At 41.3% G+C, this 19,591-nt stretch overlaps 1 protein-coding gene across 2 annotated transcripts in view; it reads right to left on the bottom strand.

Moving 5' to 3' along the window:
* Nucleotides 1–369: 369 nt before the first annotated feature.
* ANKRD29 (ankyrin repeat domain 29) overlaps nucleotides 370–19,591 on the bottom strand; it is a 32,530-nt gene continuing 13,308 nt past the window's right edge. For both annotated transcript variants that reach the window (XM_069853972.1, XM_069853973.1), the window contains 6 exons: nucleotides 17,655–17,753; nucleotides 14,602–14,700; nucleotides 8,861–8,959; nucleotides 8,325–8,420; nucleotides 7,174–7,272; nucleotides 370–5,658 (listed from right to left, as the gene is read on the bottom strand). In XM_069853972.1, the coding sequence (XP_069710073.1) occupies nucleotides 5,575–5,658; nucleotides 7,174–7,272; nucleotides 8,325–8,420; nucleotides 8,861–8,959; nucleotides 14,602–14,700; nucleotides 17,655–17,753 (576 nt within the window). In that variant the 3' untranslated portion in view covers nucleotides 370–5,574. The remainder of the gene's footprint in view (nucleotides 5,659–7,173; nucleotides 7,273–8,324; nucleotides 8,421–8,860; nucleotides 8,960–14,601; nucleotides 14,701–17,654; nucleotides 17,754–19,591) is intronic.

Genomic DNA, 19,591 nt, shown 5'->3' on the forward strand with positions numbered 1-19,591 from the left:
GTCTACCTTCAGCCTCTTGACACCTTTGTTATGCTTTCATGCGAAAAATTAAGATTTCCACTAGCAGAAGTCATCCTTTGTAGTGAATTAGGCCATGAGCAAGTCACAGCGCTTTCTCTTAATATTTTCTGAATAGACAGAGATGCTATACTGAGCTGTAGAAAGCTTTGATGATTATACAAAATGCAGCTCATCATAACAGAAATTTGTAGGAATAAGGCAAAAAGCCTGTGATGTCAAACACAATGTGTTTTTCAGTGTAGACTCTTCTCCCATTTTATAATGCACATGATCCACTGCATAATATTATAAGCATGTTAACAGAGTATAGACATCCTTTTAACAGAAGTAGGTCAGATCAGATTAAGAGCTAGTTTCATATTTAGGAATAATAATAAAATCACCAAGACACGTTTGACTAACTGAATAAAAGTGGACTGTTGTTCCTTCAGTTCCTATGTAGGTATTTATAATCTTCCCTTCAGAGCTGACCTAATGGATGTTAATGTCAAAGGGAGTCTCTCAGTGATGTCTGGATCTTTGAAACAAACCTTGTTATGTCATGCTAAATTAAGTTCTCCTGTTTCTCAAGCCAAGGCATTGGCTTAATTTAATTTGTGAATGGCATCTTGTCTGTAAAGACCTGGAAAATAATAAAAGTTTAATCAATCAAGCGGGATAAACCAAGTGGTCTTTACAGAAATAGGAAATTAAGTCTGGTATTCTACAAAGAGAAAGAGTAGAATACAGAAGAAGGGAAGGGAATATTGAAGTACACAGGCAAGATAATCTGAGTAGTATATTAATTTTATTGAAATGATGGTATGGAAAAATGTTTTTAGCAAAGTAACATTCCTGTTGCAGAATATTAGTATCACAGGGAGTTACATAAATTTACATAGGTTTTATCATATGCACAAAGGGGCAGGTCAAAACAGATTGTGGAATTCAGAAAAGTATGAACCTTTCATGGCTTCCCAAAGACCCAGTTTCAGAGCTGTTGTGAGAAGGCACAACTCCATTTAGTCCCGTGTGTGCAGAACAATATTCCATTGCTAGGAAAAAGCGCCTTGTGTATAATCTTTGGTTGGACACATAACAAACGTTAACATTTTAACACTGCTGACTCAAGCGTTCCAGACAAAGGCAGTATTTTACGTCTGTTCAATGTTCATATTAAGTGAAGTACAAATGGGCTGGGGTTTGTGCTACCCCATTTTCCGAACAACAGTTCTGAAATTTCTGAGATAACACAAGATTTGGTTTGCTTACAGATTTCCCGATATTCACCGTAACTGGCTGAACAAAGAAGCATGAGTTATTCTTGCAATTAGGCTCTGACTCTGAGACAAATAATCATTGTTGTTAAAGTGCATTAAATATGACCTGCAGCTGTTTGATCTGGTGCTCTAATCCTCCTAGCTCTTCTAAACTAAACAAAGGTGGGTGGATCAATAGTGAAATGGTTTCGCTCCAAGGGAAGAACAGCACGTGCAAGTCAGGAGGTACATTACCTTTTATATCATTACTAAATACATGTCCCTGCATACTGCACTGATCAACATAAATGAAGAGCTCCTTGCATTTAGGATCTCTGAGGCTACACCGCTACCACATTACTAGCATGCCACATTTCTCTACACCCAGTGGGCTTTTCCTTGTGCTCATCCCCATCCAACAACGGCTCGATATTAGTAAAGTAAAAGAAAGATGTCTTATACTTTTCTTTGACTCATTTGTGTAGCCTGCTCTTGGTTGCACATCCTTTATACTCACTTGCAGCTGATGGGAAGTCATTAGGCTATAGCACCTGCATAAATCTCAGGTGCAGAGGACAGTAGACTAGGTCCCTGGATCCAAATGTGCAGAGAGACAAGCCTAAAGGCACTGTGCTAGTGAGGCTGATTTTTTTTGAGGTGTAAGATGGAGATATACATATATATGGCAATTCTGTGGGAAAAGCAACACTAAAACCCACCCTCAAACCCAAATTGGCCTGTTATCCTGTCCCAGTTCTATTTCACATTGTTATATGATATCTACCTTCATCTTGCCATCTAAGAAGCAGATTTTGTGCCCCTTAATTTCTAGTCTAAATTTACTCTTTTTGTGTCTTATTGACACAAACTGATGAACAGCTGCTGTATTTCACTGGTGTGTGAATGAAATAATCTATTTTCCTGCCTCCCCCAGCAATGCATTTTGGAACTTGCAAAGGTAATAGTGTCCACAGAGCACTTTGAAAATTGTGCACACAAGGCATGACAACTATGCAAAGGACTACTGTCAATATTAGTGAATCACTTCAGCCACAAAGGGAAAACAGGTTTCCGTTTCAGAACAACAAACAAACCACAGCAGTATTTACTGAGCACTTAAAAGATAAAACAGCAGCTACATAAATAACTAAGAATTATTAAGGTTGCTTTGTGAAAAGGTTAATTGCATGGTGAGAAACAGTATTGCAACTTTCAAGCCCATCTACAGGCAGAATAAGCACCGTTTGGTTAGAGGGAACACAAAACTAAACACAGCACTCTCTCCAAAGGCTCTGAGATGAAACAGATGCTCTGAACGGGAAGATTTCCATGCCTATAAAACCCGTGTCGGCTGAATAGTGTCTTTGCTGAAGGTAGATTCAACTTCAGCCTGAATGGGACACAAAGGCTTTGCTGCTAGTTCTTTACCACAGAGCTCCACAGAGCCTGTGTGCTGTATCAGCCAGCACTAAATGAGAGCAAGGAGGGGGCTACAAGGTTCTCCCTTCAACCCGCATGAGCCTTACATTTCAAATTTTGTTTAGAAATAACTAAAGCCAGTTGTAGCCCAGCACTGACCAAAAAAAAGAGGATGTGGTAACTGCATCCTCTAAGAGGAAGGTCAGCGGATGCTCTAAGGGATGTGGTATTCCAGGTGATCTTCACCTGTTGCATGATAGCCTCGGCTGCAGTGGCCCATCACGGAGGCAGCTGGACACAAGACTTGGAAAATCCTGTTCTAAATGGTGGGGAACAAACATACATTTCCCCATGGACAGGCATAGGTCAAGAAGAAGCTCTGTGCTGAGTAGGTGTCCTCATTGCGAGTCCACGCTCACAAGAAAATGTGTCTGGAAGAAAGGAGAGGCCACCTGCAGATACTGGACATCTGCATGTTACTGTCTCAGCTTGCCTACTTCACCTGTCACCTACTCACCCTGTCCTCTCTCCCATGCTCTGCCATCAGGAAAAAATAAGAGACCATCACTGACAGTGGATACTTTCACAATTTTTAGGAAGACTACAGCCTGTCTGATATTAAAAGTATTTCTTGCTCACCTAGTATGGCTACTGAAAATCTTCTAATGATTATTCTACTCCTTTACAACTGTGAAAGGGCTTTTCATCTTAAAGAGTGTGGTTGTTCCCAGCTGTAGATCTGAAAAAACTTTAGGGAGAAATATCGAGGCTAGGCTTCCTAGAGTCCCTCTAGTGTTCTCCAAAACAAGATGTTCACCTTCAATCCACCGAGGGCTCCAAATAAACCTATTCTCTCCAGCGTTGCTTGTTAAACAAGTTAGAGTCCAGTTCCGTATAATGTTGTGCAGTTCCCAATAAGGCTCTTGAGATTTCTGCATGTATTCAGTATTTTTCAGTCTTTTGCAGAACTTAACCCTGGATACAATCATCCTCTAAGCATCTTGCATAATTCTTTGGTTCTGCACCAGTTTATCTGCAAGTTTCTGCTAGGCACAACATTATTTAAAATTTAAAAATACAGCAGCATGAATTACCTAAACAAATAGATTCTTCTGGTGTCTTATATTGTTGGAAAACTTAAAGCTTTCATTTCTAATGCTGAATAGAAACTGAATATCAATTTGCAAGCAAAGGTAGTACCTTATTTCTGTTCTCTTCACCAGAACCCTGACTTCTTACCTAACTTACAAAAATAATAATTTTATGATTTGGTAATATATATGGCTAATTTGCACTAAGTAAACTACATTCATCTGTGCTAGCTCACTAAAAGTTGTTTTTTTCTTAGCTCACTGAAGGAAAAGTGCAACAGTTCAGCTGAATCCTAGGCAGACATTGTTTAAGTAGGAAATACTTTGTTTCCCTACAATCTTCTCCGTCTTCAACTTTTAAAGCATCTTTTCAGCAATTTGCCAAGGTTTGAAGGCAGGTGTAGTGCCTGGATTTATGGACTGAAGTAACTTCATACCTCAACTCACTGTAAAATAATCTCAAAAACGTTTGTGGCTAGCAGTATATACTGTTTATGCTACAAAAATGACTGGGTTATCATGGGTTGTCTTACAGCATTAAGGTTAAATCATAGCTCTTCACAAACCATCTACAATTTTCATTGCCTTCCCCACCCAGGCACTAGTATGTGTCTAAGTGTCTCAACCACAACAAAGGCCAAAATTGCTGCTGAGAGTTGATTTTCCATGGCTATGTTAATTAGTGGGTCTGTTCAAGTGTGGGCTACGTGTAACCCTCTTACCAGCTGCTGAGACACCTGTACATGGTGCACTTCTCCCTTAACTCCCATTCAAGACCTGGGGAACAAGTGCATTGCATAGTAGCTGTGGGTACTAAACCATAGCACCACATACATGCGTGTGCAGGACATACATACACCACTTGTAGTGTCTATGCTGTTGCGCCCAACAGCTAAATTTCTGATGTACTTGCGTTAGTGAATAATACACCTTGGCTGGTTGGCTCAGAAACACGTCCTCCCCTGCCTACAAAAAAGCGTGTACGTAGTCTGTAGAGCTGGGGACAGATCCCTATAGCACTGTGTACACATTGCAAAATGCTACCAAATGCTCCACTGTGTTTCTGTTGCTGAACAGATTAACAGATCAAGATGCTCTAACTGAGAAGGACACCCCCCTGCTTATTGTTTGATTGGTAGCTTTTGGCTTAGTTTGTAATGCTTTGGATAATTTTTATGGAGCTTCATATAGTAGCCAAAATGTTACCAAAGCTCTGGCCTGGCAGGAGGACTTCTCCTGTTGTGATGGTGCAGGTAGCCCCATGGGACACTTAGAGGTAGAGAGGAATGGTCAGCACTAGCTCCGCCAGTGGAGGCAGCAGAATGGTGAGGCTGCTCCAAGACCAACTGTGCCCAAACATTTGTGAAATCTGGGCATCCTCTTGGCACAAGGACTGGGTGCTCCAAACCCACACGTGCGTCCCAAGGCACCTGTTACAGGTGTGTGGCCATGCCAGTATATGGATTTAAGTCTGAAACGGCAGGAGCACTTGGGCGTGCAGGATCAAATGTCAGTGCTGGGACCAGTGGGATCCTGGAGTACAGGCAGGGCTGCAGTGCAAACGCATCTCCCAGGTCAGACCCTACTCTCATTCCAGTCCTTCTGCATTCGGCGATGCCAGGTGGAGGCTCTAGCCCGTGGTGACGCTGTGGCAAGGGCGTCATGCTTTCAGGGAGCGTGTACTAGAGAGGCTAATCAGTTCTGTAAACTGTTCCAAAAAGCCCTTCTTGAGCAACCTAGATTTACTGTCATGCTGTTGCAGTCAGGGCACATTTCTGTCAAAATGCATCCACTACTGGACTGCATTAGCTTTTCCTTTGCTTTTCCTTCATGCGGAGGAGTCGGAGGATGCGTTCATTTTTTGTTAGTTCTTCTGGTAGTTCATTTGCCTGGAACAAAAACCCTTCAGGTTAGCAAAAATGAATATTTCCAAACCGCAGTTAAAAAACATTAAGCTTTAAAGGAGATGGTGCTGACCATTATAATTATACGTTTATTCCAGTGTTGTCTCCACCACCTTTGGAGATACCTTAAGAAATCACCTTTCAGTGTGCAAGTCTCACTTAAGTCTTCAAAATAATCCCAGCATGGGATTTGAAGTGGTCAGCTTATTTAGTGCCGACTGTCCAGGCTAAATGGTACCCCTTGTGTTCCCTGTGCTTCTGCCACAGAAGTAATAGAGAGCATACCTTCTGATTCTTGGGGGTATATGAGCTGGTCTTTAGGAAAGACTTTAATTGCTATAAAATAGTCAGTGCTATTTTTTCAGGACTGGTAGTAGAACATCAGTGTTCGGTCTTCTGTATTTTATACATACAACGTTGATAGCATAAAGAATTTATAATGAAGCTGCTTCTGAAAATCAGTAATTCTATCCTGCAAATGTACTCTGTTGTGCCAAATTGCCTATTATTTTAAAAGAGAGGTTAGAGTCACAGACTTTCTTGTACTGCACACCCTCCTGCTGCAAATCACCACCAACAGCAGAAAAATCTTGCTCATTGTTTGTATCAAAACAAAATGCCTTTTCATACCGACTGCTGCATGAGAGGCGATAACTGCTGCCATCAAGTGGAATAACTCGGAAATAGCAGGCACAGATTTTATGTTAAACGTCTGAAACATTTAGAAGGTATGTGCTGGATTACTTGTATTACAAACTTTCGCTCACCCAGTCATAAACCAGAAGTAAATACCAGACCACCCATTCACAGCTTAACAAACCCAGCTTGATATCAAACACTAGCAGCAAATAATTCATAAACACAACTCAGAGGAAGACATTTTCATGGAAATCACCAAAAAAGTAGTGTTAAAACACATTACAGAGCAAAACCAAGACAAATTTTCTGCAGAAAAGTTGATGTTACAAAAAGAATATGAAAATGTTTCAATGAATTAACAGATTCACAGTAAGATATGGGAAAGAGGTATGTAATTTGGGATTTTTTTTTCATATTACCAATATGCTGAATTCTAACCAAGTTTTCTTATCAAAGGCACCCAGATACACATTTCTCTTGCGGCAGAAATATCCTCCTCACACATCTGCATAGAGATATGAATATAACTTACGACTTCTAAAACCAGTAACAGATTACTGTTTCCCTAAAACGCAACCTTGCTAGCCCATGACTTGTTATAGTTAACTATTTAATCTGTGCTCCTCAAGTCAGTGAGTGCATGGTTTGGTTATTCTCAGATTGATGTAACTTCACAAGTACCAGCATCACCAGCAGCACCGCCTACCACCTTTATAGATGCTTGCACACAGAAACAAATGGACCAAACGGTGGTGCCTCAGGAGAGGATCAAGAGGCAACCATGGACCAACACAGGAATGTGGGATGCCACCACCTCTGTCACACACATGGCTCCACCTGGGATGGCACACCAGGATGTACCTTGTTCCTTAGGCACGGGTCTGCTCCCGCTTCAAGGAGCAATGCCACTGTCTTCACATTGCCACTCAGGACAGCCGCATGGAGAGCAGACGTCCCATTCTAGAAAATACGAGTGGAGATGTTTGTACTGTGCATGGGAACCAATCAAGAGGCAGTGAAACACAAATGTTTGCAAAGAACAAGCCTACCAACAAGAAAGAAGTAACACAGAAGAGATGAGGTCATCAAAGGTGTAGGGTCTGATTTAGACAGGGAGCTGACAGGCCAGTAGGCTATGGAGGAGGTAATTTTAAATGCTTTTATATAGAATAGAGTCAAGTTCATTTTAGCACAGCAGTATCTCCTCTTAAAAATTACCTTTGTCAATAGATGTGAAATGAACACAGCACTTGCTTCTGCTTGGCAAAATCAGCCATTAGTAAGTGAAATAGAAGCACAAACAGTAATGGAAACCATCTGTGCATTTTATCTTCTTTCTCTGATGATTAATGATCTCCATGTCAGACAGCTGAATGGTGATTTTTTTTTTCTGGCTGGCCTTTTGTTTATGGCCGCAAACTGACAGTTCAAATAAGTACGGAAGCTATTTCATACTTGTAATTAACAACTAAGTTAATGCCACCTGGATTTTCAAGTACATCAAAGCTGCAAATTAGTTGCAAGAGCAGAAGCTAACAAAGTACATGATAAGTCAGCTATTAAAATGCAGCTTCCAAATATCTGTTATATTTCAAGTCACCTTTTTAATTCAGAGGGAAACAAAATAAAGTAGAGAATCTGTTTACAACAGATCTCTTGGGATACAATTTTGCCGACTAAATGCAACAGAGAACAGTGTGTAATGCTAAAAATGGCACCGGTGAGAGCAATCCATTTACTGTAGAAATAAAATCAGATGATGAAAAGCAGGAGAATTCCTTCTATGACACAATGTGCTTCCCCATTCCAAAAATCAAATTCACAGTTTCATTTGAAAAGATTTGTTTGTGTGTGGCATTAAAGGCTAAATAAAATAATTACTTTTTTCTCTTGTCTTTTTTTTGGGCTCCAGCTCCTTAACGTCTTCCACTGGCGTAGTCACAAATGTCAGGTCTTTAATCAGACCCTTTGCCTTCTTGAGTTGCTGCCTAAAAATCTGTGTGTTTACTAACCTTCAGCAGGCCAAGCGTGGGAGAGAATTTCAGCAACTCTTCTATCACATTGTTGTAGCCTTTAATAGCAGCCTTCAGTAAAGCAGTTGTTCCATCCTTCAAAAGAGAGAGGAAGGTAATTTCAGTTGTTTCCAATACTTTACCCGCATTCCCCTCAGCTGAAGGGAAACGCCAGCTCTTCCCCACACCTCATTGTTTCTGAGGAGGCACCTTCACAGCACATGCTGCTGGTTTTAGGGCACCTGAAGGATTGTTCCTCTGGCAGGTGAAAACTTCAGGGTAAAATGAACCAGTCAAATCCGTATCACTTTTCTCTCTCAATTATATGGACATTTCCATTCCCTTATTCCATAAGGTACGTCTGGGAAGCTGTCCCAAGCACAAGAGGAAACAAGGAGCCCATGGTGGGACTTTACCACCTGGCTGCCAGGACAGACTCTGGGGATACCAGGTCACTATTCAGGCAGGCCTGCAGCCTCAAAAAGAACTAGAAGACATTAAGCTGCAGATAGAGCGCAAGAAGAAGTGCTACTCACGTCCCGCGCAGCATCTCGCTCAGCTCCCCGAAGCAGCATTACTCGCACCACTTCACTGTGACCCATCTGTGAAGCTATCCACAAGGGAGCGGTCCCATCCTGCAAACAAACCAAGGCTGCTAACAGCTTCACTTTGAGATCCTGTGCTTTCTGGTATTTTATTGCCCAAGTCTACCTACTGGAATGGACGTACTTCAATTCCTCAATTACATCCTGCATCACAGATAGACATATGCAGAGTTGCTTCCAAAAGCACATGGGAACTCAGTGTATCAAGTCAGAATCAGCCCAGCTGTGGAGTAGAGCTGCTTTCTCTTGCATAGTTGGCCTGAAATATGCATTGCTGTGTGAACAGTTAAAGCCTTTTATCACTTGCCAGCAGCACCTAAAATACTTGGAGAAGTCTGACATGTAAAGACCAAAGGTATCCTGTGTACTTTGAACTCTAGGTGGCTAGATGTGACAGAAGATAGAGGTAAATCTCAGCATGCGCAGGCAGATTCTGCAGCTGGGTCTCTGTACATACGGAGTGGAAGTTGTTTGTGGAAGCTAAGGAGCAACGCAAATAATCACCAACTTTTAATACTAAGTTACATTACCCACCTTCAGAGAATCTGGTAAAAATATCCTGCATTATAGTAATGGTGAGTATTAAACAAATTTTATCTTCAAGAACTCCACTAGAAAACAAGGCAGTTATCAAGGAATTCAGCAGAAAACAATCCGTCTTGGAACAATTGTCCTCCGCAATCATTATTTGAGCAGAAAATCTTAGAAAATAAAATGCACACTCAGAACAAGCTAAACTTTTTGATGGATTTCCATCCCAAAGATAAAGGTGAGTTGAAGCACAAGAACTATTTCTCACTGCAATCAGAATTCAGTTTTGTGTCACTTCCTCCTTTTGCTTCTAAATGGCCTGACTCTCCAGACTACATTAGGATTCCAGCAGTTATGCGGTGCCAAACTGATTCTCGTGGGCCTTGAACAAAACGCTCTGCCTGGATGGATTTTTAACATAAAAGCGAGGCCTCACATAGCAGGGTGACTGCCTCTGTCTTCTGTGCTTGCCAGGTTCCCTCGCCACCCTCAGCTCCCCTGAAGACTTGGCAGGAAAAGACAAAATATACTGGGGTTTCCAAAAGAGCCTTAATGAGAAGTTTCAGAAGAAAACACCTATTTACTTTAAATAAGATGTTTCCTCCTTGATCAGAGAAGCATTTTCTCTCCTCAGTGCCAACTGAAGATTCATATGACTTGCTCATGTTATCAAAAAAACCAATGTTGAAACAATTCTCGGCTTTCTATGGGCTAGTGACTTAATCCTTTGGAAGAAACAGAAAAGTTATTTCTGCCTTAGTTATAATATTCTGGGCTTCCCATTTTCAGATTCTGAGAAAGAGCAAATGCACATCCCGAGATCTTCAGACTTCTCAGATGGTGAGGAACAGGATATTTGCCCACTCGTATAATTTCTCTGTAAACTGATTCATTGAAATTAGTGACTGACCTCATTCTAGTAAATATCCCGTTAATACAATGAGTGTGCTTTGTGATTAAAAATTAACACAGGCTCTCTTCTATACAGTGTATGCGATGTTAGCATGGTGGCATAAACTGTTCCTTTCCAATTTGTAGTGCTTTCCCTAACACTAACCTGGCACTTCATATCTTTTCTAATCTCCCCCCACCAGAGGGCTCTAGAAAATAGCAATAGGATTATTGAAAAAGACTATAAAACTTGGAAAATATCTGAGAGCAGCCTCCACAATTTAATCTGCATGAAGAACCACTGCTGTGCAAATCCACCCTTACATTTACACAAGAATTAAAACATTGGGAACACAGCAGCTTTCTTTTACTCACAGTAAAGTCTGTAAGGACAACTCTTGTTTTCAGGTATAAATGAAAAGGAACAGAAGGAAGTAGAAGTGTTGGGCAACATCACTGTTATCATTAGCTGTCCTTAATAGTATTGCTGTTAGACATCATCTCGAGTATGTTGGTTATAGGCTAGGAGCAAAATTACATTGTGAGAAACTGATTATCTTGGAGGAGTTAGCCTAAAGAGAAGAATGATGAAGTTGTTGGTGGGCTCTCATTGACTATTGTCAGCTTCTCTCTTAAGCAAACAGCTAACATGCAGGTTTATGCAAATGTATATAATGTTTTTTTGGAGTAGATGAGACTTCTGACCATTTTCACATTGGTGTATGCTGCAAAAGAGACTGTACTAAGAGGCGACAGGGGAATACCACTGTAAACAGATATTGGGACTTGGAGGTGAGTCAGGAAGAAAGTGAGAACAGGAAGAGATGCTGTTCAAAAACTACTTTCCTTTCTTGTCCCTCTGCCCACACTGCAGACTGCAGATCACTACAATGTTAAATATCCCATATATTTTTAAGCTGTGCTTATTTCCACTTTGGTAACAAACTAGTATATATGGACTACATTTCATATCCAGCAGCCAGAAGTTCCAAATATACCCTGAACAAAATTTCTGATGCTCTTTCTCTTATGCATTAACTAATGACTTCTCTTTGCAGCTTTGAGTCTCGATGTTTGCTTGTGGCTTAGAGCTTTAGAAAGGGCCAGATTAGGGTGGGAGGTGAAATATCCCTTGACTTCTCAGCAGGGACTTCCACAGTCAGAGAACCCCTACTCTGAAGCTACTCAGCATCATCTCCTCAACTGTTCTGCCCATCAGTCCACTTACTCCACTATGCCAGCTGAATTCCTGCTAATAATAAATTACTTGCTTGTCTGAAGCCTACACTCTATATAGATTTGCTGTCTTACACATACGTGTTAAGAAAAACCATTAATTTTCAGAGTATTTTGCATCTGCTTATGCAGTCAGACTAAAGCCTGCTGGGCCATTGGCTGCCAAAACAGTGTAAAATTCATTGGCAAATAATCCTGCTTTGTTTTTGAGCTGGAGATGCAAAGAAATATCTCCCATATCAGGCTTCAGGCTCTGCCCCAGCTCTGTCTAGACAAAAAGATGACAATAAAATCCCTGCCCAGCTTCACAATGTCAGAAAGAACAGAAGGTGGCTAAAATCCGAGAGAAATCACATTGCCGGGGAAGAAACTTGCCAGGAAGCAAGTTTTTGGTCCTGTGAGAGCTGAGCTGAAGGGCCTGCACGCAACAGCTAGCACCATCTCAGATGCTTTACAGTGTCAGCAGCACTTCTATGGGACTGGGAGATGGGACACAAGAACGAAAGGGAACTGGTACCCACTGCAGCAACAGGAGCAGGCAGATGCACATGCTCAGGTACATGAATTAAGCCCCTAAATTCTCAGGGTAGAGAGGAAAGCCTGGACACCAGGAGGAAAGAGAAGCATGAACTCACACCTGGCACTCTGCAGCCCTCTGTTTAATGTTATGTTGCTTAGAAAAGTTTCCTATTGCAGTAGCAGCAATGCAGTTTGTAACTGACAGTACACATCACTGCCCCATTTAAAGCCACATTCCTCATGACCAGCACGCCACCTTTGAACAAAGTACAAATTTGTTTGTTAGTAAGAAAGAGACTGAAGTCCATCCAAGCATTACTTTACTAATTAAACAGTAAAAATGCTCCATGTGTTAAGGAAATGTTTCAGATTACAGTGGGCCCAAACACAAATGCCATGGACTCATCCAGGCATAATCTTAACCGGGATCGGAGGTACGCTGAAGCAAAGTAAGCCCGTCCTGCTGGAGATGAAAAAGAGCCAGGAGGGGCATTCATACAGTGAAATCTTTGCTTCCACTGAGATTTAAAAATGCCTCATGAAATATTGTGTTGTAGAAATTGGATTAGAGAATTAAAAATATATTGTCAGAAAGAATTAGCTGGGGCATTATAATTATGGTTAGCAGAATTCAGTTTTTATGGCAACATGGTGGAGCTAAATCTAAGGCTCTCAAACTTTATTTTGTCACACTAAAGGCATTAATGCCTTTGCCTGTCCTTCTACAGTGACCTTTTAGACTGCATTAATTAAAGACTTTAACAACATTTCTTAGATCTTGATCTTGGGAGGCAGTGGAGACTGCTCTTTGGCAGCCCAAGAGCAACTAAAGTATCAGTCCAGGGAGTAGCTGCCAGCACAGCTCAGGTACTGGAGAGGTGGGGGAAGAGGCAGCAGGAGAATTACTTTAGTTGGGGCACATAAAATGCTAATCCAGTTTCCTTACACTGCAGGAGTAGTAGGAAGGCTCTGCAGATCTACAGAAACAGCAGAAGCCATATAGATCAATCTCAGCTGCCAGGCTATGATTTGTCAGGCTCTTTTTGATGTTGATGAAAGGAAAAACTGAAAATACCTGGCAAACCTTGTCACATGCCACGTTGTCCACTGTTATTACAATTTTCACATTCATCTGCTCTCACTTGATGATCTTTAACTTGCTGCAGTCAGTAATCACAGCCACCTGGCAGACATACATGACTAAATGCAAGGAGAGGACCTTGTCTCATCGATTTAAAATGTGCAGTTGAAGACCCAGGACAGCTACCACAGGGGAGTCTCTCTCTTAGCACGCAAAGACTCCTAGGAAGCCCTGTCTAACCAGACATTTCTAGGTGCCGGGAGTAAATCTAAGCTGTGCAACTCCCACATCTTGCTACTCAATGCAGCATCTAAACATGCCATTTAAGCACTGATTTTAGAGTCAAGGAACAGCCTAACATTTAAGGAACCCTTTTTTGTGGAAACCAAGACAGCTTTTATGTATGTCTTTGTAAACCATGTATGCTTACATATCCCATAGTTAGTTTAACACCTAGGAAGTCTCTTCCACCCTTACCTAACACCATCATACACTGATGCAAGGTGGATCTAGCACTTAGCCCCCCTAGCAGGGACCTCTGAACCAGCTGCAAATCTAGCTCGTGCATACAATTTAATGATCAAACAGCAGCCCTACCGCCTACAGAGGAGACAATTTCATGCTTATGGTTGCGACTGGTCGTATGTGTTTGCAGGATCAGGCCCACTAGAGCAACTAGCTGGAAATGGGGTCAGCAAAGCTTTCCACACATATCAAGAACTTCTAGAGATGAAGATACCACTCAAGCTTGAGTTTTAAAGTGCACAGGGATGACACAAAGTAAAATAAAAAATAAAATAAAAGTAACAGTAAAAGCTTTTGTCAAAGATCAGCTTCCACTGAAGCCACAGTACCAAAGTCTTAGTGATTTCAATATATGGAATTTAATAGTGTCTACCATTAGAGTAACCAGGTTTACAAAGCTATTCCAAGGATTTCAAAAAGAACGTATGGATGTAGGAGGCTGTGTAGACCTTCAGAAGCAACTTGGTACAACCTATCAGTAGTTGCAAGAGATTATGCAAGTCCCTTACATCAACACTGTATATAGCTGGAGGGATTTGCTTTAGCTTAGTTGGGTGGTCCCAGGCCCAAATGTGCACGTGGTTCAAACGATCAGTCAACGGTTTTATCTGCTTTAGTGTCCAATCACAACCGGTACAGACCTAGAACAGAACTTCTAGTTTCACTCCTTCCAGAAACAATTTAGTTTTAATGCCAGCAGAAATGACTGGGGTACTCACTCCGAACCACGTTACCAATTTGAACTAAAACACAAATGCAGGCACAGCCACAATCTACCTTCCGGTGAAACACCTCCATGAGAACCTTATGCCCAGGGAAAACTCCAGTGCTATTTCTTCATCACTATAAATATTTAGAGCCCAGCTCTGCCCTGAAGTGTTGTGCTTACCTGCCGTGGCTGGTTAACCTTTGCTCCTGAAGAAAGCAGCAGTCGAATGACATCTAGATAGCCTCCTTGTGCCGCAAGGAAAATTGCAGAAGCTCCATCCTAAGAACAAATACATCCAGCTTATAGTGTGCTGAAACAATGCTATTTCTGTACACAAAACCAAACCAAACTGAATCAAGATCTCATTCTTAAAGCACAACACCAACAGCAGAGACACAGCCATGCTCAGGAAATAATTACTAAAAGCTAAAGTCTAGTTCATAACGAACTATGGTAACATTTTAATTTAACGTGCATAAGTACTGGCTCCCATCATATATCAAACCAAGCATTAAATCTTGGGTCTAGAATACTAGGAGCTTAGTTCATTGAAGCACCAACCTTCGTAACTAGATATTCATTCCTGTATAGCAGTATAGGTTCATTTAGCTTTTATATGTTCATGCAGAAGTTTTCTCCTGCATAGGCAAAGGGTGAAAACATTTCCAGGTACTTTGCAAGACTGAAGACTCTGCCACTGAAGTGTGCCCTTGAGGCTGAAGGAGGAAGTACTGTGCCATACTAATGTGCCACACTAGCAACTACGAAGCCACTGCTTTGGCACATCTGGTAGAGGAGGCTTCACCCATATAATAATGTAAAAGTAGCACATGCAAGACAGAGTATCTCATTGACCTATCAGAAACCAGCATTTTCCTGCAAAAAGCTTGTGAAAGAACAAATAGTGAACAAATACAGGATTTTATTTTTCCTCAGTATGTCTTCCATATGCATATGTTCTCAGAATTTGACTTCTTTCTTAGGGAAAAAAAAAGTCATATTCCATTAAGTTTTTTGATGAAAAATTTTCAAACAGCATTATAATCAATCCAACCAGCTAGAAGTGGAAGTCTGCACTGAGGGTGGGACAGGTGTTTACCCATCCTCTATCCACAGCACTCAGCGCAGAGCATGCTAAGGCAAATTTTCCTGGGAAGTTATACTCTTTTAGTTTAGAAACAAGAATGAACTCCTCCACTGCATCTCAGACGTGCAAGTACACATCTCATGCCAACTCATGCATATCCTTATCACAAAATACAGGGTATTTCAGCAGAAGCCTGTTGTTCACCTTGTTGGTATATCCCTATGTTGGGACCAAATGCTGTTGTCTGCCAAGAGATATTGCTTAGCTGCTGCTCTTCCTGCAAAACCCAGCACAGACTTAATGAAGCATGAACTGAATATAGTGCCCCAGGGACCGAATTTAAAATGTTTGACCTTGATTTCAAGACAAATGTCCTGGTAAACAACAGAAGTGTCTGCTGGCACTATGAATGCACATCCCCAGGCCCTCTGAGGGACTGTTTTCTCTGGTTGCTATGCGAGTATATGAAATAGGGTGATGGTATCAGGTCCTTTGCAGATTTCCTCCAGAGACAGATACAGTGAGAATACATCCATTTAGAAAGTAAATAAGGTTGTCTAATATTAAAATAGCTCTGTATTGCACCATCAATCAAGATGGAATTGAATTTCTTATCCTCCAACCATTTTAAAATTATTTAAAACTATTTTAAAATTAATAGTTTTTTGTACTTGATTCGAATTGATGCTGTAATGAGAAAGCCACTTTGAGACTCTAACATATTTCTGGAAAAAATGATGTTTAGTTAGGGTATTATCCCATCTTCTCCTCTTCCCCTCACATGAGTCAATTTAAGATTAAAACATTTATCTTGATGTTTTTGGGATGACTACCCAAATGTATGCTTGAAATCCCTCTAATCTGGCCATCTACCAGTGGAACTGCCAGCTAGATACCATTTTGCAAATGCAGCTTGGCAATGTCCAACAAAACGAGCCAGGCTAACGCTTGGTTTCAAGAGATTTTGGTCTTATTTTATTAAGCAGCCATTTCTGACTGGTTTTGCCAAATGGCTGTGAGCAATAAAAACACACCTCTAAACCCAATAGCAAATATTGCTCATTTCCAGGAGAAACAAGAAGGAAGTTATTTTCCTTCACTTCTAGTAAGTGTTTTCAGGTGTGGCAGCATGGCTATTTTTAAACAGAGTAGTAACCCCTGGGATTACCATGCAGAGATATGAATCACTGCCCTCAGATTAGAAAGGCAATTGCTATTCACACAGCAGCAAGGGTGGGACATCCTTCTTTATAAATGCAGGGTGAGGGCAGCAGAAAGGTGAGGATGCTCTGTGCGACCAGAGTACAGCCCCTAGCATGAGGGTGGTTCTACAATCACCAGCCCTCGGCTCCCACACGCATTCATGGGAGCTGAGCGTGACAGCATCCTGCAGATCCAAACCCCATAGAAATGTCTGAAAAGCATCCCTGGCGAACATCTTCCTTTGTGTTAGCCTTGAGTGCCCAGGGGTAGGAAAGAGTGATGGGAAGTGGAGGGAATATCTGCCACTCATTACTGTTGAATGCTGGAAAGCTCAACTTATTTGTGTCTCTGTTGGAGTAAATTAAATCCAGCGCTTCACTGGCTCGATCCAGCCTTTTGACAAGTCAACTAAACAATGTCAGTTCAGCCATTTTAACCATTCTTTGCCCAAAGCACTGACAAAGTAGAGATGCACAAATACCAAATTACATAATTTTGACTGATATTTAATGAAAAAAAATTAAAGACAACACAGCTTTACTATTCTTCCCGGCAGAAAATTGATAAACTGATTCTCTAGTGTGTCAGTGGCTTTACAACTGTTCACTCATCTGTCTGCAATGCAAATCATGGTAGAACATGACACGTTCATTTCTTCAAGGGTAACGGATAGCACGTATCTGATCAAAATTTGGTACATATCCCATACAGATAGTGAAACAAAAAGCAGCCAAATCATCTTGTCTGATTTTGTGTTTCTCCCAGGATCACAAAAAGCAGACAGTTAACAAAATTCACATCCTAGAAGAGTAGAGTACTATAAAACCACAACATTTGGCAAACGCTTCTCTGTGCTGGAGTCAGAGTATTCGCTGTTGTCCAACCAACAGCACATTTGTTCCACCACCAGTTTTGTCAATATTATCTGTGTCAAATAACTCACGTAAAGTTGATCATGAACGTTGGCACCATGCTTCAGCAGAGTATCCACTACTTTTGCATGCCCATACTGAGAAGCAGCTAGAAGAGCAGTACCTCCATCCTGTGGAAAAGCAAAAAAATGGGTACGGTCAGATGAAGGGGCATGTGCTGGACTGAACATGGCCATAAAAACAAAGCAAATAATAATGTCTTCAGAATTTGGCTCACAGCGGTTCTGTACTGACCAGCTACTGAATCTTTCATAATTTTAGTGCCAAGTCTTGCTTCATAAACCTTTAAACCTGGCTCTGTCACTATAAACATTTTTCTCCTGAGGATTTTTAGTGAGAGACAGGAACTAAGAAAACTCTGCCTTTGTTCCTCGTCTTCTGTCTTCCCACTAGAATCTTCATTCCCTTCACAACTCCAAGCTCCCCCATCTCTTTTCCCTTTACTGCCAAATCATCCACCCCTGCCAAGCTCTTCCACCAGGTGAAGGACAGCACATCTTTCCCCTGCTCCAACGCCTACTAATCATTCTTTGGCCAGAACCTCACGTCCTGTTGTGTCCTACCTCTCATCTGATGATTGCTGGCCTGAAGGATGCATTTTCAAACATGCTAGCTAGCTGTGGAAGTGTGCATCAGACCAAACCCATGACCATTGGTGAACGCCCCATTCCTTTTGCTGAAGAAGTGGTCCCTGGGGGTAGGTGCAATACAAGGTGGTTACAGTTACTGCAGATCACCACAAAAAGGAGACTTATGCACATGGATCAAATCCCGTTTGTTGAGAAGCTCCCTTGGGAGCCATCCGAGAGGGGGAACACTGGCAATTGACTCCAAGCCAGCTGAAACAACCAAGATAACAAATATGGGTCTTGACATCTTGCTAAATGTACTGTGCCCAACCAAAATTACCCTTATTTCTGACACTGATACAGAAAGGAAGTTCTTATCTTCTGCCTGGGATGGCACTCAGCCATCATTGAAGGATGGTGCACACCCCAAGTCACCCACACCAGAGATCATCTCTCTCCTTCCCTGCTTTCTCCCAGCTAAAGCCCCTCTTCCACAAGATAAAAACTATTTTAAGTATTTCAGACAAATGGTTTCTAGAGCTGTTATTAATGTGAGCAAGGATTGTTTTCCCTCAGCCTTGTCCTCTGAAACAGCTCTAAAGTTTTGTCTGAAATTTTCCACACAGACAGATATCTACAAGAGAAGTTACAGCTTGAATGGCCAAATGAATCTTTTATAACGGGAAGTGCCAATCAAATTTATTAATCTGTGTTGCTATTTCATGCCTATAATAATCTCATGAAAACTCAAGCTCTGACATGACTGAACTAACCCCAAGGGACTGTCTGTAGCTACTCTCAAAACCTTATATTCACCCTTCCTTCCTATGACACCAAAAAGCAAACAAGATTTGAGTGTCAGAAAAATCACAGACATGAAGCTGTTATGTGACAATCTAAGAATTACATGGTAATTCTCGATTATTTGAGTAAATACGTCATGTAATCACATCAGTGGAATTAAGTTATTCTATAGCTACAATGAGTCATTAGACTTCCCTGTCAAACTAAACTACCCTAAATTAATAGGAACTGCCGGAACGAAACATAAAAGCAACCACAATGGTTCCTGGATTAAAAAACACCTTATACACACCTAAAAGACAATGGCAAAACTAATAGCTTCGTGAAAACTATTTCCTTTCTCCAAGCAGCTGAAAGACATTTTGCTTGAGCAGTGAGCTACCAGAACAAAAGGGCTACAAACAAAAAAGAGAGACGTTTTTAAAGACTCTTAGTGAAATAAGAAAGAAACTGTGCTATCCAGATGGGACATCCTCTGTGGAGGGGTAGGGAAGGACAAGTTTTAGGAAGCTTAAAAATATTGAGGTTCCCTGTATGGTGGGTTAATAGACACACTCAGTTAGCTGGATATGGGA

The sequence above is a fragment of the Phaenicophaeus curvirostris genome, chromosome 3 (genome assembly GCF_032191515.1).
Source record: "Phaenicophaeus curvirostris isolate KB17595 chromosome 3, BPBGC_Pcur_1.0, whole genome shotgun sequence".
NCBI lineage: Eukaryota > Metazoa > Chordata > Aves > Cuculiformes > Cuculidae > Phaenicophaeus > Phaenicophaeus curvirostris.